Source organism: Lethenteron reissneri, chromosome 33 (assembly GCF_015708825.2).
Source record: "Lethenteron reissneri isolate LAM-NWPU_2019-01 chromosome 33, ASM1570882v1, whole genome shotgun sequence".
NCBI lineage: Eukaryota > Metazoa > Chordata > Hyperoartia > Petromyzontiformes > Petromyzontidae > Lethenteron > Lethenteron reissneri.
Genome location: NC_083811.1, coordinates 10,667,210 through 10,690,783, shown reverse-complemented (window position 1 = coordinate 10,690,783; position 23,574 = coordinate 10,667,210). Strand labels below are relative to the sequence as shown.

General features: G+C 42.9%; 1 protein-coding gene across 4 annotated transcripts in view; it reads right to left on the bottom strand.

Annotated features, from left to right (window-relative positions):
• Window positions 1–23,574, bottom strand: part of STK33 (serine/threonine kinase 33) — a 110,312-nt gene that overhangs the window by 56,146 nt on the left and 30,592 nt on the right. For all 4 annotated transcript variants that reach the window (XM_061564597.1, XM_061564594.1, XM_061564595.1 and 1 more), the window contains 2 exons: window positions 18,916–19,004; window positions 1,221–1,334 (listed from right to left, as the gene is read on the bottom strand). In XM_061564597.1, coding sequence (XP_061420581.1) covers window positions 1,221–1,334; window positions 18,916–18,996 — 195 coding nt within the window. In that variant the 5' untranslated portion in view covers window positions 18,997–19,004. The remainder of the gene's footprint in view (window positions 1–1,220; window positions 1,335–18,915; window positions 19,005–23,574) is intronic.

Below are 23,574 nucleotides of genomic sequence, written 5' to 3'. Positions count from 1 at the left end.
TATGACAAAGTTTCTGCAATGGATATGCACATCTTGAATGCAGCTATACTTCAACTTAAATTATGTGTGGCTGTTAATCAAATAATATAATTAGTGTGCTTTGGAACATATTAACATTTAGTATTGTTTGCTTATTTTGAACCAATACTGTGAAATGTAGGACACCGTGCCGAACAGCATGTGGTAACAACCCGGAAAATACATTGGAGAGATTTACATTACATCAAGTTAGTATTTATAATGTCCTTTTGTACCTAGAAAATCCTAAACACAATGCATTATGAGGGTCTTGCATTGGAATGTGTGCGCAATTCCACATGGATTGCTTGACATGAAAACAGAAGCACCTTCAATTGCCCACACATATGAGGGTTTGGCACTGAAAGCTCCACACAGATGGATTCAATGCATGGGGCAATGTCCCATATTCAGAGCAGGAAAAGCAGAGAGAATACATCTTTGCTCTCAAAGGCTTTAAGAAAGCCAGCAGCCTTTATCCACTCTGAAAAATATATATTGTCCAAAATCGTAGCTCACACTGAGTTTATATTCCTATCTTAAGGCAGTGTTAATGACAATGGCGGTGTGCCATTCTCAGCTCGTGAGATAAAAGTGTGGTTTATTGTGGCACATCCAATGTGTGTACAAAAATACAACCTGAAAAAAGTGTCACCTTTCACACAGCGTGCGGAAGCCTCAAACAATACTACTCTTAATAAGGAAGATAGTACAGATACATTGGCAGGCACCGCCCCCCCACCCCTTAGAGCAGCGGTCGGGAACCTATGGCTCGCGAGCCATATATGGCTCTTCCGGTGATGGCATATGGCTCCCAGACAATTTTGAGTTGAAAAAAAAAATTATAAAAAATAAAATCAGTTTGGAACTGATTTTAAAATACTTGTGATATTGCTTAGTAATACTGTGTCATTTTAAAGTAAACAGAAATTAGTTTTGAAGATAAAATTTCTCGGGTCACGGGTCCCGTGACCAGAAGTCGCATTAAAAGTAAGACATATTTAATTTATTATACGTTAAAAATACTATATGGCTGTCAATGAAATATATTTAGAAATATTTGGCTTTTATGGCTCTCCCAGTCAAAAAGGTTCCCGACCCCTGCCTTAGAGCATTCTTGGCACGAGGGCTTGATTGTGACTGATGGTAAGTAGACAATCGTTGGGAGCGCTGAAAAGGGCACGTGTCAGTGTTGAGCTCACCCTCTCCTTGTTGACAGTCTTGATGGCCCATTTGACTCCGGTCTCGACATGAGTGGCCTCGTACACCGTCCCAAAGCTTCCACTGCCCAGCTGTCGACCCAATCGGTAGTAATTCTGAAAACAACACGCGCCCACTTCAAGCCAAAAACGACAACAGCAATCACAACAAAGCTCCGCGGACCTTCCCGCAGGAGCGATATTCTTGCGGGCAGGAATATTTCCAGGTTAAAGAATATCACGCTCGTCTACTCAAACGCGTCTATCTATTGCATGATTGTGTACGATGTAATTTCATACTCAAAAGTCTTTAAATAAGAAAAAAACACTTTGTTGACATTTACCAAGCCACGCACAATAACAAAACATACACAATGGCTTCCATGTGTTACTCAAACAGCAACTGAGGCGAAGCGCATTGGAAATGGGCATTAAGACTAACATCCAAATTCTACAAAATCAAACATCAATTTCCGTGTCTGCAGCAAAAAGCGGTGGCCTTATTTGCTGTCGTAATGAAATTTTAACGAGCACTGACAACAAAAATCTACATCGTTCTGAGGTTTATTTCAAAATAATCCTCCGGCAACACGGTAGACATTCTTTTGAATATTAATACTTTTGTTTGTTTTGTTATATTAGAATAACATTTAAATGGCATAAGGTATTGTTTTATTTATTATATTTCACACACTCAGCTGTATCATCTTGGAGATATGCCCAAAAAACATTCACATGTGTTACACATTAAAATACAACACTTTTACATATTTTCTGGCTAAGACATTTTCGGCTTAATTTGACCATTTTAACATTTTAAAAGGAAGATGAAAATTTGAACATCGCATGATGGGCATGTTCGATCGTGAGGGTTTTCTATTAGGCAGCATCTGTTAAAATTTTCAATTTACATTTTATAGCTTGACAGCAGTGAGTAATATTAATGAGTGTTTGATTCCAATATTGAGTGAATATGAATGTATTCTGCTTAATGTAATTATCCCCAAAAGGGCCACATCGTGTGCAGTATGAACACGCGCACACAGATGCATTATACAACTTACGTCCACATTTAATTATTCATGCTTCCGCAACCTACACTATAATGTACTCGGTTTTAAATACATTAATCATCGATGGGAGTGGTTGAACAGTGGTTAACACGCTGCGGTATGAACCCAGAAAATTCTATACCCCGCCGTGACTGTCATCATTGTTGAGTGATGTCTGAACCGGACTTGGGCCCCACCAATCCACAACCAGAATTGAACTGGGTTGGTGAAGTACAGTCAAACGATCCCGTTAGGAGGCCTTCCTTTAGCCGTGGAATGACTAAGGGCTGTGAATGATTATCATATTAATCTGCATTTTATATATTTTTTAAAATAATGCAATAACATGTTTTAAAGCTTTCGTGGCTGCAGGGATTCATCTTCTTGGTTCTTTCGGTAAAGTCACTTTACCGAAAGAACCAAGAAGGGCAATAACATGTGTAATTGTTTCTGTTATTGTTTATGAACAATAACAGAAAGAGTGAATCATATTCTTTTGGTTCTCTTTTTACAAATGAAAACCACAATCCGGTATAACATTTTGATCAACCCTCTCAAGAATAGTTTAAAGGCTACAAAAAAGTAAAATAACTCAGAATCAGAATCTTTATTTAGACTGGAGGAATCCGATGAGCTATGAAGCTCTTCTTTTACAGATGTCCAGCAAGGGCGAGTCAACCGAGAAAGATGACGATGGTACCTCGACAGAATGTTCAATCCTCACTCATTGCATGTGTAGTCACAAACACCATTGCCCAACACAACGCTATCTATACCACAGCAACTCAACCTATGCATTAACCCAAACATTGCACTCTGGGCATGCAACCAACGCACAACCTAATCATTCACCCGACATTCCACACAGTGTATTCATACAAGGTCCTAGGTCCTGGCTAGGTCCATCCCGTCTTGCTGACGCAACTCATCACGATCCGACGCCAATCCGCAGGTGCTCCTCCCAAGTGCACCTAACAGATGTTATCTCCCTTTGCTCGCTCTGGATCAGCTCAATGGTCATCCTCGCTAGTGTTGCCCACCCTCTGGTGTCCACCAGAAGGCTCGCTCCACTCTCTTTTCTGGCGGCACGTGGTAAATGTGCCATTTGGGACACAAATTGGCCGGTGTTCTTCGGTGAAGGACATTAGCAACGGTTGATTGGTTTGTTATCGTGTCTTTCCAAGAAAACAACCGCCTGTGATGAGCTTTTTGCATCCGCCACTGTTATGGGCCAAGTCTCACCTCCGGTTCACACAGCAGTGTGAAATGGATCATTGCTTGCCATAGCCTTACTTTCATCGGACAAGCATACACAGGGCAGGATGGCGAGGGGTGATTATTTCCTTAGGTGGGGAATGCATGGTGCGAAGGAATCAACGATTAGCTCTGGGCATGAACTTTCAGGGCCCCTTGTCCCGTTCCTGTGGAAAGTGAGGCAGACAACCTAGCAACCAGATTATATGGGGGGCGCTAAGTCTCGCAGTGACATTTATTGGCTCTAAAAGTCCCCGTGTCCCGAGCCCACACAACTGCTCAGTTGATTGTATAACAGGGGGATAAACACATGCCCGTTATGCTCTGCTTTGCAATCGATAAATCAATCGGTGACTTTTATTGAGAATCAGGTGAGAGGCCACTCTGAGACAATAATTCTCCATTTCAAGGGTGACCATACATGCATACACGGTGGAATATTGTACACGCACATGTGCAGCCCTTTCGTCAATCCACTGCTGGATGAGAACCTAAGGCTTGTTTGATCGTACTTTACTACGCAGGTCAGTGAAGGCGAGGAGCACAGATGACAATAGATACGGGAGCATATAAGTAAGGTACAACAATGTTTTCGACTGCACTGCCTTCTGCTGCCCGTGGTGCAGCATCGCAGTCGATATCACCCGTTTTTAAGTTCAAGTTCATTTATTAGGCATAGCCCTGTGAGCCATTCGGCTCTTGAATCGGGTGCAACCGCAACAAACAAAAAACAAAAACATGAACAAAAAACATCTTAAAGTGAATATGTGACTAAGTGCAAACAGAAAATCCAAGAAAAGACAGCAAAATATTGCAGGAAAAAACGTGCTCAATTAAATAATTGATTACGCAAAGTCGCTTAAAATATGAAGTTTCTTTACAGAAAGGGACGGTAAAAATAAATCTACGCAGCAGTGCTACATCCGTGCGTGACGTCACTGCAAAAGAGCCCCCCCACCTTCATTAATATTCATGTACTCGTGGAAATTTACACTGACGCACAAGGTCTCGCACTCCACATGCCGCACCCCTCCCCAATAACAATGAGGGGGTGACGTCACTCCACATGCCGCACCCCTCCCCAATAATCATTAGTGGGTGACGTCACTCCACATGGGGCAACCCCCCTCATTAATAATCATGAGCTGAACAATTTTTCTCTTGAATATTTCAGATTTACTGCAATATATACCCGTCCTTGGACGGGCAAAAAAGCTAGTTCTACATATAATTATAGACTATCTGAAAACCAAATAATACGCTTCAATAGTTGGTTTTCGAACGCTCTATGTTAGTGGCTTTTGAGCGTTCTTCATATCTGCGTTCATCACACATTGCACAAATACTCAGAACGCGAATTTTCCAAACACACCAAAAGCAGGACCCTCCTGAAAAAATGAGGCCTGAGAATACCATGGAAAACGTAAACTATTATATATGAGAAATAAATACATTGATGTGAGCACAGGTGCTTTGCATGCGTCTAAAGTGCAACGTACGGTTCACACGTGCATCACACGCTTCAGCACGCGTGCTATGCATGGAGCAAGCGGCTCACAACACAGTGGTGAGACCCGTACTCCTTTTCCACCAGCACATCCGAGCCGAGCCAGCGCGGCGCCCTTGCGGTGGTGGATGGTTTTCCCCTGGCTATTTGCTGTGCTGAGTCGGATCCAAACTGTGATAGGCTGGTCTCACAAGACGTCTGATTTGCATCGGGGCCAAGCAGGGCCGGGGTCAGCACTAGCGACACGTTCACTGCGTGCGACATCGGCAGCACGGTTCGTCAGTTTGTCTTATGCAGTGGAAACAAAGACAACTGCCACCTCCTGAACCGTTCCCAGCCCGGTTGTTCAGTGGAAAAAGAGATATCAGCTGCAGATCGAAAAATTGTTCCAACGCCACGGCTCTCTCTGTCGCTCCCCACCTGAACTCTGCCTTTCTCTCTCCCCACCCACGCACTGCCGACACCACGAGCCCTGACCCTGCTGTGCCTCCACTGTGCATACAGATTTCTCACGTCTGGATACGCCCCTAAATACCGCAGTCAATGCGGTAACTACGAAGCATTACTTCCTTTCTCTCTCTGTATTTATTTTCCCATTTGCTTTGCGGTTTACCGAACAAAACCAAAAAAATATTCCAGACTCAAGCAAAGGCGAGAGCAAATAGGTCAGTTTTCTTTATGCTCGCAACTTGACTTGTCATGTTGATTTAGAAACATGGAGATATGCATGACTAGAATTGCACTGAGAGGCAGACAGAGAAACATTTGGATTATACAACATATGCAGGTTAATGACATCACTCAAACCGTCAAGAAAAGTAAGTCGGGCTCGGTCAGAACGCGTTTTCTAGACGGGACGAAGTCCGATCGGTCAAGAATAACAATGGAGCGGCAGCCAAGGAATGGTACGCATCCCAAGTTCACGTCCACTAGGGAGATGGAGCGATGAAATGATCTTGAGTGCGCATGTCGGGTGGATTAATATATCACAGAATCGTGAGAGGTGGCGGCGGCGGCTTGGGGTGGCCTTCATGCAACAGTGGATTGACGATGGCTGATTCCAATGATGTTGAGCAGCAAAGTGTATTTCTCAATCGATTAGAGGTAGGTGATACAATTGAACAATAATGGTGCAGCAGCTTTAGTCATTACAGTGTGTGCCCCCAGGCTCACTCATTGTTAAACGTTCTCCTTCCACTGTCATTTTAAAAGCCAAAATCTGTAAACTTCTGCTGCTGAACAAAGGGCATTTTGGCATTAAAAAAGCATCTAACATGCGCATTAAAAGTCATAAGCCGACTCAAGCGAGCTTGGCACAGCCATCCACCCTTGTCTGCCCAGTGCTGGTATTCACATACCACGCCAGGCACTCGTTTAAGGCTGGACTGACCTAGAGGAAACCCAGGAGAGTTTGAAAATGTGTTCTATCTGGCCGTCATATTTGCTGCATTTGTAGAGCAGAGCGCTCGCTAATTACTGGACTGTCGTACCTCGGATTGGATTGTAATTGTGCAAGACTCTTCGCAGCTGAACAAGCGATCCGTGGCTCTGATTATAATTAAACACATATGCAGTCTACAGACGTCAGCAGAGAAGCTCATGCAAGTGCAGCATGAAGCCACCGCGTTCCATCCACTAGGTTCTGTTGAGCCGAAGGAACGACTCATGCATGTCTGGGTTGATAAAGCTGACTCTTAGCTCCCCGATGTATGTATGTTGAACTTCTTTCGCATCGTACGTAGCCAACTGTGTTCATCGGAGGCATGGGGGAAAGACAACAAACTAAAGAACAAAAATCAGGAATTCGTTTTGAATCTCGATGTGAAAGTGCATAGCTACAGCGGCTTCCTCAAATCGGAAGCGCGCTATGCAGTGACCTTCTTCGTTCGACGGTTTTCCAGAAGCTTCCTCGGTGCCTGAAGAGGTGGTTCAGGAATCAGCGGGCGGAGCGAGATGTGGGACATCGTGCCGGACAACGCGTGGCACAACCCAAAAAACACACGCGAAGCTCCACTGCGAAAACCCTACGCAGTGGTAAAACCGAGTCTTTTAAAATGCAAATATGTGCTGCTGCACTCAGACGATCATATTCATATATTATTAACATATCATAATTAACACGTAGGCTTTCGCGACCAATATCATTCATAATACAGGTTTTTTTGGGGTTAGATCGCGTATATAAATGTGTCCTTAATCCCGCCACCACCCGACACAGCCACTTAGTAATGTTTGTCACGTAAACAGAACGTGCCAATTCGTTACTATATTCTTGGTTCTTTCGGTAAAGTCACGTACTCTAGATAGAAAAGAAAAATGAAAAATATATTTATTAATTTGTTTTTTTCAATAAGAGAAAAAAACCACGACGTTTCGATCGCAACACAAGCGGTCTTCTCTCCGCCATATGAAGGCATTTTTTTACATTTAATTCATGATTTTATTTTAATTGTATTTAATTATTATTTTCCATCTACGTAACTTTACCAAAAGAACCAAGAATATGAATTCCTGCAGTCACGAAAGTTTTAAGTCAAAATTTAATTCGTTACTAGTACAGCACACCCGGTGCTGTACATTTATATATTTATGCGATCTAACCCAAAAAACCTGTATTATGGAACACATCATAGATAATTAATATCAAATAGAGCAATTATTATGATATTAAATATTTGAAGACATTCATGAGTTTTAGTTGTGGTATTTTTTTGTGTGACAACTAAAGAGTTGAGAGAGTTGGAACGTTTTCTTGGTTCTTTCGGTAAAGTCACCTAGAATTGAAATAATAAAATAATAAAAATTTTACATAATAAAATAATTCTCACGACGTTTCGGCCACAACGCAAGTAGCCGTCCTCAGGTGGAGGTACAGGTCTATCGAGGAGACAGAGTCTACGTGACTTTACCGAAAGAACCAAGAAGATGAATCCCTGCAGTCACGAAAGCTTTAAATCGAAAGTTGGAACGTTGTCAAAAGTCAGTGAACTGAGTGTGTGGTCGACGGGTCGCTTAAGACAACAACGATTGCTGCTGGGTCTCAGGAGGCCCCCTGACGGATGAGTAGAGATGACAATCACACGCGGAATTAAACCAACGTGTGCACTTGCCGAGACGTCGTGTTCTTAGGGGGGACAATTATCTGTGGAATTTGGAAATTAAAGTCCATTAAATAACGACATTGTGAATTTAAGGGATGGTAACAAATACGTAAAGTGGGGAAGAGACCAAAAAAATTAGTTGAACTTTCACGTCCGTAGTGTCTGCCTAACAGAGGCATTTCTGCATACGGAAATGTACAGCATATATAAAGTATAATGCAGTTTTCCAATTTATGAAAAAGTATTTTACAAGCCTTCCATCCATATGAATGTACTATTTTAGTGACACATAACCCATATTTTCACCTTCGTTTTTATCTTTCTTACGTGAAATATATCCTCTATAGACTGTACAAACTACATCTGCGAGTCTCCTGGTCACTTGAGTTCTCACCTGGTTAAACAAAAGTTAAAGCAAACGAAACTAAACGCTTCGCAAATGATTCAGCTCGTGGTCCGTCTGCAACATTTTCACATTGTGCCAAGTGAATGAATCATTATAATGACGCAAATGCCTCACCGTGATCCTGTGACGTCCGTTGCCAGGCAAAATCTATAACCAGGACGTCTAGTTCCAACAGTCTTTATTAAAGTTATTTCTTTAATTAAAATAGATTTCAAACGCTGTTACGAAACGGATTTTTTTTTACGCAACAAAAAAACCCCGTCGCCATTAAATGCGACACTCCTGAGAAGCTTTTAGCGGTTGCGTTTCGTGGCTTTGCGAAGTCTTTTTGGGTTGCAACACCCGACGCAGCCCGAAAAACACATTCGGAGAGCAGTACTTACATAACATCTCGATGTGCTCAATGTTTTATGTACCGGTACCCTTTTTGTACTTCCTCAAAAAAAAAACCTCACACTGAAAGCACCCCTACGATCTTGATTTGAAGCTTTCGTGGCTGCAGGAATTCATACTCTTTGGTTCTTTCGTTTAAGTCACGTAGGTATAAAATAAAATAGATCACGACGTCATGATCTATTTTATTTTATACCTACGTGACATTACCGAAAGAACCAAAGAGTATGCACCCCTATGATGTCTCAGATCACACACAACTAAAGCATGCAATACAATGTGTAACAGCCTAACTCACGCACCTTCACAGGTAAGTTAGCACAAAGTTTTAAACAACCTGATATGCCTTTCCAACAATAAGTCAACTGCCACATTATCGGTCAGACACGCATTAAGGCATCGACGAACCTTCCCAAATGTCATTTTTGCTGCTAGCGTCCAATTCTTTCCTCTCTTTCCCATGGTCCCATTCTCCTGCCCTCACCGTATCCACGCGCCAATGCTTCACGCAGCACACTGTGCGTTACATCATTGACCACGGTGCATAATGCACTGGCGACTCTGCTCAAGTAACAAGCTTGTTTTAATCTCTTGAAGTTGCATCTTCCATCTGCCGCCTTCGAGTCGACATTTAACTCAGCACCTAAAATCACGCGTGCCTTTATAAGTGCGACACGCATAATACATTTTTGGGACTATGTTACCCTCGGTCAACCTTTGCGCCAGTGGGAGTGTGGAATTCACTAACACCTCATCAAGTAAAGGCTCAATATTTTCCTCTGACTATCATTGACAGTCTCCTTCTCAATTATAAAATGAGTTAATAAATGTACCGTCTCTCACCAGGATATCCACACCACACTCTTTTGTACAGGCTGTTGGAATGTAGTTGCATTTAGATGTGATATTGTATTGTATTTTTTGCATTCATTTTCCCAATTAAGCTGCTGACACAGAACTCATTTCATCACTTCAGTATATAATTCTATATATTTTTTCTAACTTTCCAATAATTTTAGGAAAAGTGTGGCAGGCACAGATACGTTCACATTTGTTGTCCTTTCCTCACACCTCCAATTAACACAGTTGACTACGTACGGTGTGAAAGAAGTCGAACAGACATACACACGTACATGTATTATATATTTAGTCTTCACATGAAACTTGCTATACTGTACTCAATAAAGTTACGCACTTTTGATGCAAAGAAAAGCTGACTTTGATTTTTAAAAAATCTGGTAAACAACAGCAGAACACTGAATTGCCGGCAGTAATATGACCTCACACAAATAATTTTCTAGAGCACTGCCACCAAGTCAAGATCGATAGCCAAATCATGGCTTTCTTACAGTATAAATTCATCAACTAATCTAGCGTTAGTAATCCACTGGCTAGTAACACAAATACTGGATGCAATTACAAAAAGGCAAGAGAGTAGCTGGTGGGTAAGGTGGTTCAGGGAAACTAATCCCATGTCAGACCACTTAGCTGCCACCTCTGAAATCCTGGGTCCAAATCTGGGCAACGGCCCATGGCCAAGCCAGGTCTCTCAAGTGCAGGGGAGCTGATGTTCTCAACCCAGTCGCCAATGACTCCACAAAAACGGTGATCTTATTAAAACAGTTTTTTTTATTAACCTGGCTAATTCTAGCTCTGAGACTAAAACGAAAAGTTGGATTTGAGTGATTTGATACGAACACTCTTCAAAGGGGGTGTAAAAAGTGTGTCCCTTGTGTGAATAAAGAAGACACATTAAACTGGCTTCAGAAGTAGTTCTGCGACGTCATCTTCAGGGGCCACTCTGAGAACGTGTGGGGTGTTGCTGACTGTGATCATTGCGAATGAATGTGCCATCGTCCCATTGTGAGCGGGATCGGCTACGTACGGTGCGAAAGAACTTCAACACACGTGACAAGATGCTGACAGCACAAGTGGACTCTAATTGGCAGAGAAAAGCAAAAATACAGTGATCCCTCGTTTATCGCGGTTAATGGGGACCGGAACCCCTCGCGATAAGTGAAAATCCGCGAAGTAGGATTGGCCCCCTAGGAATTTCCGTATATGTGTGTGTGGGTACCAAAATGTTTAAAATATGTATATTTATACTTTATATATATATTTTACTTAAATCTATTTAATTATAAAACCTTAATATTATACATTCTCTCTCTCTCGCATACGATACGTATTATGGTGTTCTACACTCACCAATGACAGTAGTATCTTGAGACTTGACTCCAGTAATGACGACGACGGCGATGACAATGACGATGACAATGACGACGATGACAGACCTGTGCAGTTCGATGAATGTGATGATGAATGATGATGATGATGGTGTTACTGCACAGGTATAATGAGGCCTTTAAATCAGTTTGAAAAATCCGCGATGCACTGAGGCCGCGAAACTTGAACCGCGAAGTGGCGAGGGATCACTGTAAATGTCAAAGGCAATAAAGCAATTGATCGATATAAGTGAACGAGAACAGCTCACTGTTGATAACAAACGCCAAACATTTGACGGAAGATTCATACTGCTCTGGCATTGGTGTACAAAGCACCAATAACAAAAACTCAACACGCTGCAGATGAAAAGTTAGCGATAAAATCATCGATACAATCGACAAGGTATTGGCCATTGATCATTCTACATAACGGGGAGCTGGTGGAGGTCAGAGAGAGTGATGAATAATAGTTGTAGACTGCACTATACACCACGTGTTTAGTTAAGTTTGTCATCCTTCCCCCCACCTCCGAGAAACACGGTTGGCTACGTAGGGTGCGAAAGAAGTTCAACATGCATACACACCATGCGGACCTGATATCAATGCATGATATAAATATGTTTCGAGATAAAGTCTTAAATTGGCATATGGACATTTACCTAATGGGTACAGCTAGACATAATAAGACTGTTCATCTAGAAACAAACACCACAAACATTGTTACCAATGGCTTTCTATCAGAGCCCCATGGTGTAAAGTCCATCATTGTTGTTAACTCAGTCTCTCTGGCAGTGGCCGCTCCTGCAAAATCTCTCAAGGGGGGCAAATGTCTGGATGATTGATAAGGATAAGGTCCACCCATGCAATGGATAATTTAACAGCTTAAGCATGTAAAGGCAACTTCACTTCTTTAATATTAATGAAAAATAAAGTGACTCTTACAATACATCTTGTTTGTTTCTATACTCACTATTAAAACAAACCACTCAAGTTTATTTTATTAAAGATTCCACTAGGTGGCCACAAATTCTATTGTTGGATGAAACGTGCTTACGTATGATGACGTAAGCACGTATGATGACGTAAGCACGTTAGGGCGAGCCCTCCCGGAAGCCATAGAGAATGCATTGCAGCGCCCGCCGTTCGAAAAAAAACATCTTTGAATGTAAGTCTATGGGGCCACTCGGGGCGATTCTCAGCCGGAGTGAAATCGCCCAAAAAGAGGCGGTACTCCACAGAACGTGACATGACGCTGATTGGACTATATCCAGAGGCACAGTAACGGCTAGTGTAACTTTGTGGTTGAATGACATTGGTGGTGCGTCGCCCAATCGCCATAATGAAGAAACCGCCCCTGCTCTCTGGCCTCTGTATCTCTCTTTACACCATCAGGGGCCCTTGGATTATATGGTGTATATAGCACAGTCTCCAAATATTATTCACTCAATTGCTACGACTGTACATCTCTGCTATGAAGAAGAGCCATTGCCCAAATCCTCGCCCATCATCTAATTGTTCCTCTTTAGGGCGGCGTTATTGCCGAACGCGTTACGTTCTTTTTTTACATTTTACGATTCCACATCCTGCATCCGAGATACAACAGCTCAAACCAGGTCTCAGAAATTCGTTCAGAAACCAAAAATACCTCACCGCTCTCGAAACAGCCTTTTATATCTCGCAATGCTTGCACTGCTGACAACAAACAGACCCCATTCATCCATAAAAGCCGACGCGTCGAACAGAACCCATTCACGCCGGCAATTGTTTTGCTGTTAGTAAGCAGCGGGCAGGCAAAGAGTTCGCCTGCGTGACATTGCTGCTGTTAGGCGACTTGCACGTTGTTTGCGCTGCCAATTCAGCAGCAAGGAGGTAAAATCATTAAGGATTCTAACGGCAGCAAATAGGGGTGGCGGGAGAGAGCATTTAAGGCCAACATTTGCACTACGCTCCAGTGTGCACGCGCACGCGCGCCCACACGCACACAAGTGTTGACAAAGGTTTGTTTTCTTTCGTCAGGTCCCCTCTTTTTTTTCTTCTTTCCTTCAAATCAAAATGTTTTTTTTTCTCGTTGCCTTTTCTCTTTTTTTTTGCGAACAGAGAAGCCGAAGCAGCACTCGAGAAGTGGGGGCAGACGGACGGACGGACGGGCGGGTGGGTGTGGGGAGGGTGTAAGGATGAGACAAAAAAACCCGTGGATGGAGAGGCCAGTCCGGTGGGATTTGAGGCAGGGCGGCTGGAGGTGAGGAGCTGGAATGTGGCTTTGTGCAGAAGCTTTCTTTCAGCCCGCCGGCTGGCCCGTGAGAGGAGGAGGGCCATGCCCGTTCTTTCTCTCGCGCTGGTGTGCAAACCGGGCCAGGTGTATATACAGAGCCAGCCCGGGGCTGGAGCCACTCAACGCTCCACACTTCACACTCAAAACTCCGTCACGCAGAACCGTCCCAGCAACGGCGGCTGCCCCCCTCCCCCCACCCCCTTTTTTTTTCTTTAAAGGATTTTCTTTTCTTTCCAAGGTCAATGTTGCTTTTATCCTTTATTCACATTAATCCTCTGATCTTTTAGCACCGCGCCCCCCGATAACCCCGCTCTTCCACACGCACACACGCATTCGCTTAACCCTTTCCTCACTTTATTAACTCTTGAAAACATAAAACTAAACTATTTTTTATTTTACCGGGCAAGGCCAACTGAGCCATATAGCTATTTTTCTATATAGCTCAACGTAGTGGCTTATCGTCACGTGAAAATTTATAGCAGCCAAATGTGGAGGGGGAAAAACCAGAGGACCCAGAGAACAATCCTCGCGGCCACGGGGTGAGAGACACGCAAACTCCAAATATACAGCAGCAGCAGGCGTCAGGGTCAGGGTCGAACCCACGCACTCCTGTATACCAGGCGAGGTAGTTAACATCTCATAGCCACTGTGATGATGATGAGAGAGTGAGAGACACGCAAACTCAAAATATTCAGCAGCAGCAGGCGTCAGGATCGGGGTCGAACCCATGTCCTCCTATATACCAGGCGAGGTAGTTAACATCTCATAGCCACCGTGATGATGATGAGAGAGTGAGAGACACACAAACTCCAGATATACAGCAGCAGGCGTCAGGATTGGGGTCGAACCCACGCACTCCTGTATACCAGGCGAGGTAGTTAACATCGTATCCCCATGGCGCCCTAATACAAGCGGCCATCCTATTGACAGACTTTACCTCAATCATGGCAATGTGGAAATTTCACCACTGGTCCAGAGCCACCAACCAAGACGAGCGTTGCCTCATTTTCCCAGCGGAGCTTTTGCCTTTTGGCTTTGAAAAACAAAAAACCTCCAAAAGTAAATAGTGAAGTGTGCTAAGGTTGCTTTTTGAAAAGCAATGGCATTATTTTCCATTAAAACAAATATTCTTCAAACACATCTCTTCTTTAAGAAATGCTATGGAGTCATACATAAACATCCGAATATGCCTGGGAGTGGTGGGAGATAGTCCCACAGGACAGGGTGCTGGTAATTATTTTCAATTTCCAAAAGCATCACAAAGACATTTTACAACCTATTCTTATTCCTTAGAGTATCCCTGCAGCACTCTTCATTTGCAAAACGTACCACAAGACCATTCAATAATCCAAAACTTTATCAGCCGTTTGCAACAAAATTGTTTAAATATCATCAGATTTAAATGTACTTATACACAGCACATCGAAGAGTATTTTAAACTAGCCTTTTGCCCGTCCAATGACGGGTGTATTGCAGCAAATCTGAAACTTGCAAGCGAAAAGCAGACCGCGCCTGATATTAATTGCATTAATGCGTGTAGAATTTGTAAGGGCGCAGTGACACAGACTTATTTCATTTTAAGGTTATAATCCCTTGTTCATCACGACGTCCTTTTTACTTCTATGTCTCAATAGCGTTACGGAGATCACGTGATGTGAGGGTTCTGCCTTTGTAGTGAGGGTTGTAAGTTGACGCTGTGGAGGGGGGAGGAGGCGCCTCGCCCCCCCCCCCCCCCCATTTGGAGTGACGTCAGACGCTAATTATTATTAATGGCAGGTGAGTGTCCAATTGGAAGGCGTCACCTGTTCATGATTATTAATGAGAGGGGGGATCTCCATGCAGAGTGACGTCACCCGCTCATGATTATTAATGAGGGGGGGGGGGGTCCATGTGGAGGACGTCACCTGTTTATGATTATTAATGAGGGGGGCTAGCCGACGTGGAGTGACGTCACACGCGGGACACACAGACATTCTTGGCTCATTATCGTAGTACATTTCAAACCAGCCACATGTCTCTTTTCTCTTTGAGTTCGAATGTCTTTGTACGGCACAGCAGTCGACTAACATTCGCTGTGGTAGATGCAGCACAGTACATCAGAGTACACAAACGATAGGCCCGTTTGCAGTGACTTGCATTACATTATTTTTGAACAAAAACAAATAAAATTAATATCATGTAATTTCAATGCAGTCTTAAGATGCCGTACCTTAAACACTGTTAAATGATTTAAACAATTGTAAGTTAAATCTGAAAATGAAGCTATTATGTTCGATGTTGATCCAGTTCAAAAATATTTAATAAATACAGCTTTAGCAGCAGCCTTTTAATAGCTCTGCCTTTGTTTATTTTTCTGAGTTGTTTGTAGTTTTGTTCACTCCCTTAGTCCGAATGTAAAATTTGCATAGATTACAAATCAATGCAAACAACAGGCAATAGGGAGGTGACGTGTCCAATCGGGCAGTAAGGATGAAGGCAATTCTATGTGAGAATACTTGGAATTGTACTTACACGTGATAGCAAAGGGCAAAAACTGATAGCGATTTTTAAAAATCTAATTAAATAAATAATACCCCATATTCTTGTTTCTTTCGGTAGAGTCACGTAGAAGGGAAACAATAAAATAATAAAAATATAAAACAAAAACATTCTCACGACGTTTCGACTGCAACACAAGCAATCATCATCAGGTGTGGACACCCACCCTCCATTATTATTTTATTGTTTCCCTTCTACGTGGTGACTTTACCGAAAGAACCAAGAATATGAATCCCTGCAGTCACGAAAGATTTAAATCAAATAGTACCCCTTTAAGTATGCATTGCTTGTTAAATGAACACGACGGGACATGAAATAAATAATACAATCGCATTGCGCTGATTATATTACAATTAACGTTTTCTATTTTTCATTAAATAGGGCAATCTATAAAACGTTTCTATTGCGAAAACATACATTAAAAATGTGCGCCCCATAAGTTAAACATATACGTGTACATATATTTGTTGTAAGGTAATTTTGACTAAAATGTTTAGAATATTATCTACGTTTTTGGTAGTAAAATAAAATAGATAGTGGAAGAATGCACTGTACTTCAGTAATTAAATGTATAGGTTTTTTAAAAATTATGAAAACATCAACAAGGATTACGAAATATGGACATTGATAGCCACCGTTGAATACAATAATGCAAGTAAACATTAAAAAAACTAATTTCTTTACAACTGCTTGATGTGTTTAGTTTGTTGTCCTTCGCCAACACCTCCGATTGGCACGGTTGGCTATGTAGAGTGCGAAAGAAGTTCAACATAATCAACAAATATATGTAAACCAGCTCAAGCCTCCGGTAAATGATGTGACTTCTGTGTGGCCAACCCCACTCTGAATCCCTCCCCTTTCCCCACCGCCCATTGTGAAAACACACTCCGCTCCGTGCAGCAGCAGCAGAAGCCCTGCAAGCCTCTTCCTCCCAATCCTCATCTCTCCTGACCCTTTGCTCCCATTTCTCAATTCTTCTCCATTATTTTCCTCTCATTTCCCATTCTTTGTCTACTCTCTTCCCTTTTACATTCATTTTATCCATTCCCGTGGCCTGCCAATGATAATCATAAGTTGCAAGTCGACAGTAAAACATCAGCTCGACTAACAGAGGGAGCCATGGTCTGCGCTCGCAGATAATTTAATGCAAATGTAACAAAAAAATTAACACCCCGTGTTTAAGTGCATACGTATTAAATGTATCAGTGTGTGTTGTATGTGTGTGTGTTTAACTTTCTGAACCAATACACAAAACAGTACTTGCTGTATGTATTCTGTGCTGAGAACCGTACTGTATTGTAGTCTTTGGCAGTCGGTTCGTCGGTCCTCTTTATACTACACGAGCTTTACTACCCGGCATCGCCCAGGACTTGGATTCACCACGCCTGGCCGCCTTTGTCTCCCCAGTAGCGATGGTCACACACCACACCAGTTACCCGTTTGAGGCTGAGTCGACCTAGGGGAGGACCCAGGACCGGTTTAAATAATCGTCACCGGTGGTGGCCGTGAGTGGGAATCGAACTCTGGTCGCCGGGTTCGGAGCGCAGCGCGCTACCCGCTACACTACAATGCGTTACGCTTCTGCATGCGCGGGTCACGTGACAGATTTGACGTCACAGCTCACTTGCCGTGCAAAAAATATATGCATTATTGAGCTCCCCCCCCCAAGAAGTGTATTTTTCTAATGTTTGCATGGTGTACAGTCTGGAAAGTACCCACATGGCAAATTTCAAGTTTGTTGCATGTCGGGAAGTACGCTAAACATTTTGAACAGACACACATAATCACAACTTTGCCTTTAATATATATGGAGATTTGTGTATCTACGCATTAACTTACATACACAATCTACGTAAGTATTTACACTACTTACGCATGCATACAAGTGCAGCGGTGGCACAGTGGTTCGTGCATTGCGCCAACATCAGTGGTGATCCCTGTCTGAACGTGTCCTGGTCTCCCACCTTCGTCATCAACCCACGCAGACAACCAATATCGTTCATTCAAATAAACCCCATGACCAACATAGCATGAGGAGGGCTCCATCCAGCAGTGGATTGACAAAGGGCTGCAAATATCTACATTTACCTACGTATTTGTGTGCCATACAAAAGTGTGTGCATTTCCATGGAATCTACCCGAGTGTTCACCGTTTGTGTCCACATTAAATGTAAACTGTAGCATGTAAATTAAATGATAATACACTCAGGACAGTTTTGCTGATTGCAATCGACGTTGAGCTCTGAGAGTGTATGGCTTGCAGTGGGAAGATTGTGAGCTCATTTGCCGGTTTAGAAATGTCCATGTCCCACAATCCCTCCAGAGTCGTTAAAATGGGAACCGATGTGGGATGTCAACAGAAGTCACCCTCCACCACCCGACACGGCCAATCAGTAAAAAAGTGTCACGTTGACAAAAGACAAATAGTTCACTGCTTTAGCCCACCGGTGTGTTGAAGCATGAAACCACAACATTTACAATTTTTTGAGTACGACGTTTCGCTGGTAATTGCATCCAGCATCATCGGGCAATTCGCCACAATGGTGAGGCTCTGCTCCAGTCTCCCGTTCTTATATAGAGCAGCAACAGGGTGACGTCATCATTAACTCATCAACTCATCAGGTGCAACCCAAAAACGTTGATTATGAATAATATTGGTCACGAAAGCCTACGTGTTAAACAGAAGTCACCCTATGTTTACCGTGACCCCTGCCACGACAACATGGAATTTACACCACGATGTGCAGCCACCAACGCAGAGGAGCACCACCACCCCAAAATGGTAATTTGATTCAGGGAAACAATTTTGACCTTAGACTATCGAATCAAATCCAACAATGCCTTCAAGCACATTCGCGGCCCGCTTGTGCACACCCTAGCAGAAAGTAGCACCAATTCATTTTCTTTTTAGTCCTTTATCAACATCCCGCGTCGCTCGTTGCGGTTTTACCTGCACTGCGTTTTCATCGGCGATGCGCGTGTGAGGGACTGCCCCTTCAGCCCCAGACACCGGCCCCCTCTGAGCCGGCATCCTCACCGCTAAAAAAAACACAACGACAACAACAACATGGGCAACAAGGAACAGATTAAAACGATGCTTATAACGCCGTCCAACCGCTTCGACTTGGGAGCGGAGGTGGCGGCCACTGCACTGCAGCTGCAACGGGGCCCACGATGGCTGACCCAGCAATGCACCGGGTTGCATAACACAACGACCGACCGATGATTGTGTGTGCGCGCGCACACCGGGACGACGGCCAGGATGCTGGCACTTGTAATCCCGGAGTGATGGGAGCACCCAGGTTGAAAGCAGAGGATAACCAAAGGGGAGAAAAAGGTGGCGGGCGGGCTGCAAGGTCAGTGCCAATCGCAGAGGAGTGAGATAACGGTGGGGCGGCGAATGTCAAAAGAAAACGACTGCTTTAGCCACGCCGCGTCTGTCAGCCTTCACGAGCGTGAGCGACAATATAAAGAATACGGTGGACAATAGCGTCTCGTCCAGTTTGGGATTCGTGCCCAGCAACTAGTGGTTTTATCTTCTTGGTTCTTTCGGTAAAGTCACATAGAAGGGAAATAATAAAATAATAAAAATATAACAAATCTTTCGGTAAAATCACGTAGAAGGGAAATAATAAAATAACAAAAATAAAATATTATACAATTTTATTAATAAAACATAATAATTTTTTATTATTATTATTTTTTATTACTTTATTATTTACCTTCTCCGTGACTTTACCAAAAGAACCAAGAAGATGAATCCCTGCAGTCACGAAAGCTTTAAATCAGTGGTTTTATGTTAATGTCGATTTTTTTAAACGTGTGCATCTGTGTGTTGTCTGCCTGCTGACGTTTAGACGTAAAAAAAAATATCTATAATTTTCTTTGGATGGAACTAGAATGCCTTTCAGAAGTTTACAGGACTATGAAATCAAGTGACATGAGACCTTCCCAAAATGTTACTTTTTATGATAACACATCAGTTACCCGAACTTAGAAATTTTACAACAAAGCCGTTTGCGACATCCAGCATTGTATTTTTATTCAGTCAGTAAATTAACATGCTTCCTGAACCACATCGATTTAATTCCAGCTGAATTTCTCCATATTGCCTTTTTATTATACTGTATTCACGTTTACTGTTCATACATTAAAAATTTTAAAATTAAAATTCAGATATTATTGTTCTTAACATATGGAAAATAATTATGAGCAGCGTCTCGATGGAAATTAAAATTAAATGACCAATTATGGTGCTTGTATTTTCCCAATGTATCCCTAGCAATATATACACGATGGGCTTTCACACAGTTTCGTAATGAACTCGGTCTATCTATCTCTAAATCAAGGGATTTGTCATATTTTCTAAATAAAAAGACGCACTTTTACCTCGTAATTCAAAGCAGCCATTGGATGTGCATCTCATAACCTGCTGTGCGTGTTGCAGATATTTGTCGAACTTTGTTAACACCGGGGGGGGGGGAGACGACTCGGAATGTTTCTTACTCTCCATAGCACCTTGTCACGTGGAGTAGACGGTGTTTGTTGGTGACGTTGTGGTCTGACAGCCAATGGACACAACACAGAAGCAATCCGGTATTGCATCATCTCAACCTCGGTGTGAAGTTCCTGGAGACCTAACGTGCAGCGTTTGCAATTGTTGACCATGACCTTGGCCTGAACTGGCATAACCTATCCAGGCGTAACAGAGAGGCATCCTCCACTACAAGACAGCGTTGCAACGCCGCTCAATACTGAGAGCTTTTAAGTGCCACTGACCCGTGAAATTCATTCAGTGCTCGGACAGAGAAACCAGCATCAACTGGGCGGGGGGGGGGGGGTCGTTTCAGTGAACAAAATAAAACTCTGCTTTACATGATGCATGGCAGCAGCTCGTGCAAAGCTTTGCACGGGGGGGAGATGTAATAGTGTGTGTCCTCTCTACGGCATTGAAACGAACACCCGTGTTGGGTCTAATCCAATTTAATTGTGCAAAGTTGTGCATGCGCTATAGCGTGGTTGTTAACATGCGAGTACATACTCATTCATGCTCGTTATGATTCACTACACTTGCTTTAGTTGAGGGAAATGTGAAAACACAAAGCCTACAGCTTATGCACGTTCACGTAAACACACAAAGACCAAGATCCCCCCGTATATCCTATAACAGACGGTTTGGGGCAATCGCCGTTAGCGAGCATAAATCAGAGGTCGCAACCGGGTACCCGATACCCGTACCCTACCCGATACCCGGCTACCCGTACCCGGCCGGGTACGGGTACGGGTAGCCGTTTGCGACCCTGGTGCGGCCGGGTACGGGTAAGGAATCAAAACCCGTTTGCGACCTCTGGCATAAATACATATTCTGATTCTGGTACACAAGGAGGTGGGTGACCAGCACTACGCCCCCCGGCATTGTCTCCCCAGTAGCGATGCTTACACACCACACCAGGTACTCATTTGAGGCTGAGTCGACCTAGGGGAGGCCCAAGACTGGTTTAAGATAATTGTCACTGGTGTTGGCCGAGAGTGCACTAAACGCTGCGCTCCTGCTCCCCACGTAAACACACACGCGCAGAAAAACATGCACACAAATACATGAGCGAGAAACATAATTAAGATTCACAGCAGTTACTAAATATATATATAATTTACAATAAATAATAGCGGAGTTGGTTGCTTGACGGTAATGAGCAAAATGTAAATGAAGCTGATCCAGGGCACATACCATTAAACTAGAGTGCATGCATATGCGACATCTATTTGTTCAGTTGTAATACTTGTATATTTAAAACATATTCGGAATTGCAATATGTTTGCATGTTCCCAAAGGGGACATATTGGCTGCTCAGCGGGGAACTACATTTAAAAAATGAACGCACGAACATTCACAGTGACACATTCACAAAATGTGCCCCACGCAGTATTTAGACACGGCCTTCACAGGGACACAATGAAGACCACACACACTTCACCCACCAAACAGGATGTTTACAGCAGTTGTCATTCCTTCCACACTGCTAACAATAACACACAAAACACTGAACACATTAATCAGTAACACTTTCCAACATGTTTTTTTATGCACAATCTTGTTGGACTGCAGGTATTAACGAGTCAAGAAACAGACAAAAAAAATATCTGTTTCACCAACAGATAAAAAGAACATTTAGGACCATCAGGTTATGAATGAGCCTTCTCGACCAACATTAATAATTAACCTCAGAATGTCAAACCCATCGCAGATGGTGCATTGATCAAAATATATAATACAGTGCTTTGGCCAAAATATAGAACAAATATAACAAACAACTTCCATTGCTGTGTTGTGCTGAATGTGCTTAACAAGTGTTCACAGAGTGGGTTTGCCTCCAATAGTAGGCAACTCCGCAGCATTTAATTGCCCACACAGCTGATGAGACTTTAAAGTCAAAACGGGTCCAGAGTTGTCTTGCTGAAACAGACACTACTGGAAACACTATTGAAAAATGTACCTAGACCGACAGACGTTATTTTTTCTCGGCAAAGCAGACCGCTCTCCGTTATGTCTTTCCAAATAAACGATTTCATCGGCACTAAAATTGTAAAAGTCCTTGTTTTAAAAAGGTCAAACGAGGACGCTGATATTTGAAGCGAGAATTGGCAACGCGAAGCGTCGTCGGCAGTGACACGGCACATGATGCTCGCCCCAAGTGACCTCAGTGGAAAAGCTTCATTGTTCTGAAGGTAAACACTCCAGAGAGAGAGAGGCTGTCACTCATGACGTTGGTGCTTTTAGCCATGGTGAGCTCAGCCACTCTGCATTGCGACACTGGCAAAATGGATCAAATTGGCACGGGAAATACTACTACGCATTGGCAAAAAACATTGCCTGCAGGTGAATATAATGTTACATGTACACGTATTGTTTAATACATATTAAGAAACAGAAGTGACGTTACCGATGGTCATTCCTAAGCACGTTTCATCGGCAGTGCAAAGAAGAATGGGAGGTTTTTTTCAGAGCTTTTAGTTTCATATTTTTTGGGTCTTTCGGTAAAGTCACGTATATAGGTTCAAAGAAAAAGAACAAAGGACTACGGCGTTTCGATCGCAACACAAGCGCTCGTCTTCCGACTCTGTTGCGATCGAAACGTCGTAGTTTTTTGTAATTTTTCTTTGAACCTATCTACGTGACTTTACCGAAAGACCCAAAGAATATGAATTCCTGCAGTCACGAAAGCTTGAAGTCAAGATTTAGCTTCATGTTTGACACGTTCAGTACCACTGTGCGTGAATATTCGGCGTATGCATCTCACAGACCCGACTTTCAGATACTCGTCGTGAGTGGTCGCAATAGAAAGATTAAGGATACAGCACAGATCGTCGCATATCCGCCCTGACCAAGTAACCGCCCACACACCCAGTGCAGTGTTTGTGCACGAGGTGAAATGTAATTTTATTACACGCTTTCATTTAACTCACTCTGTCTGTTGTTGTTGTCGTTGTTGTATCCTCAAATCTTCTAACTTAATTTTAACCCACTTCCCAATGCGGTATCGACTGCAAACTTGGTATACTTATGTTATACTGATGACAATACTATATTCTATCATAAAAAATACATTTT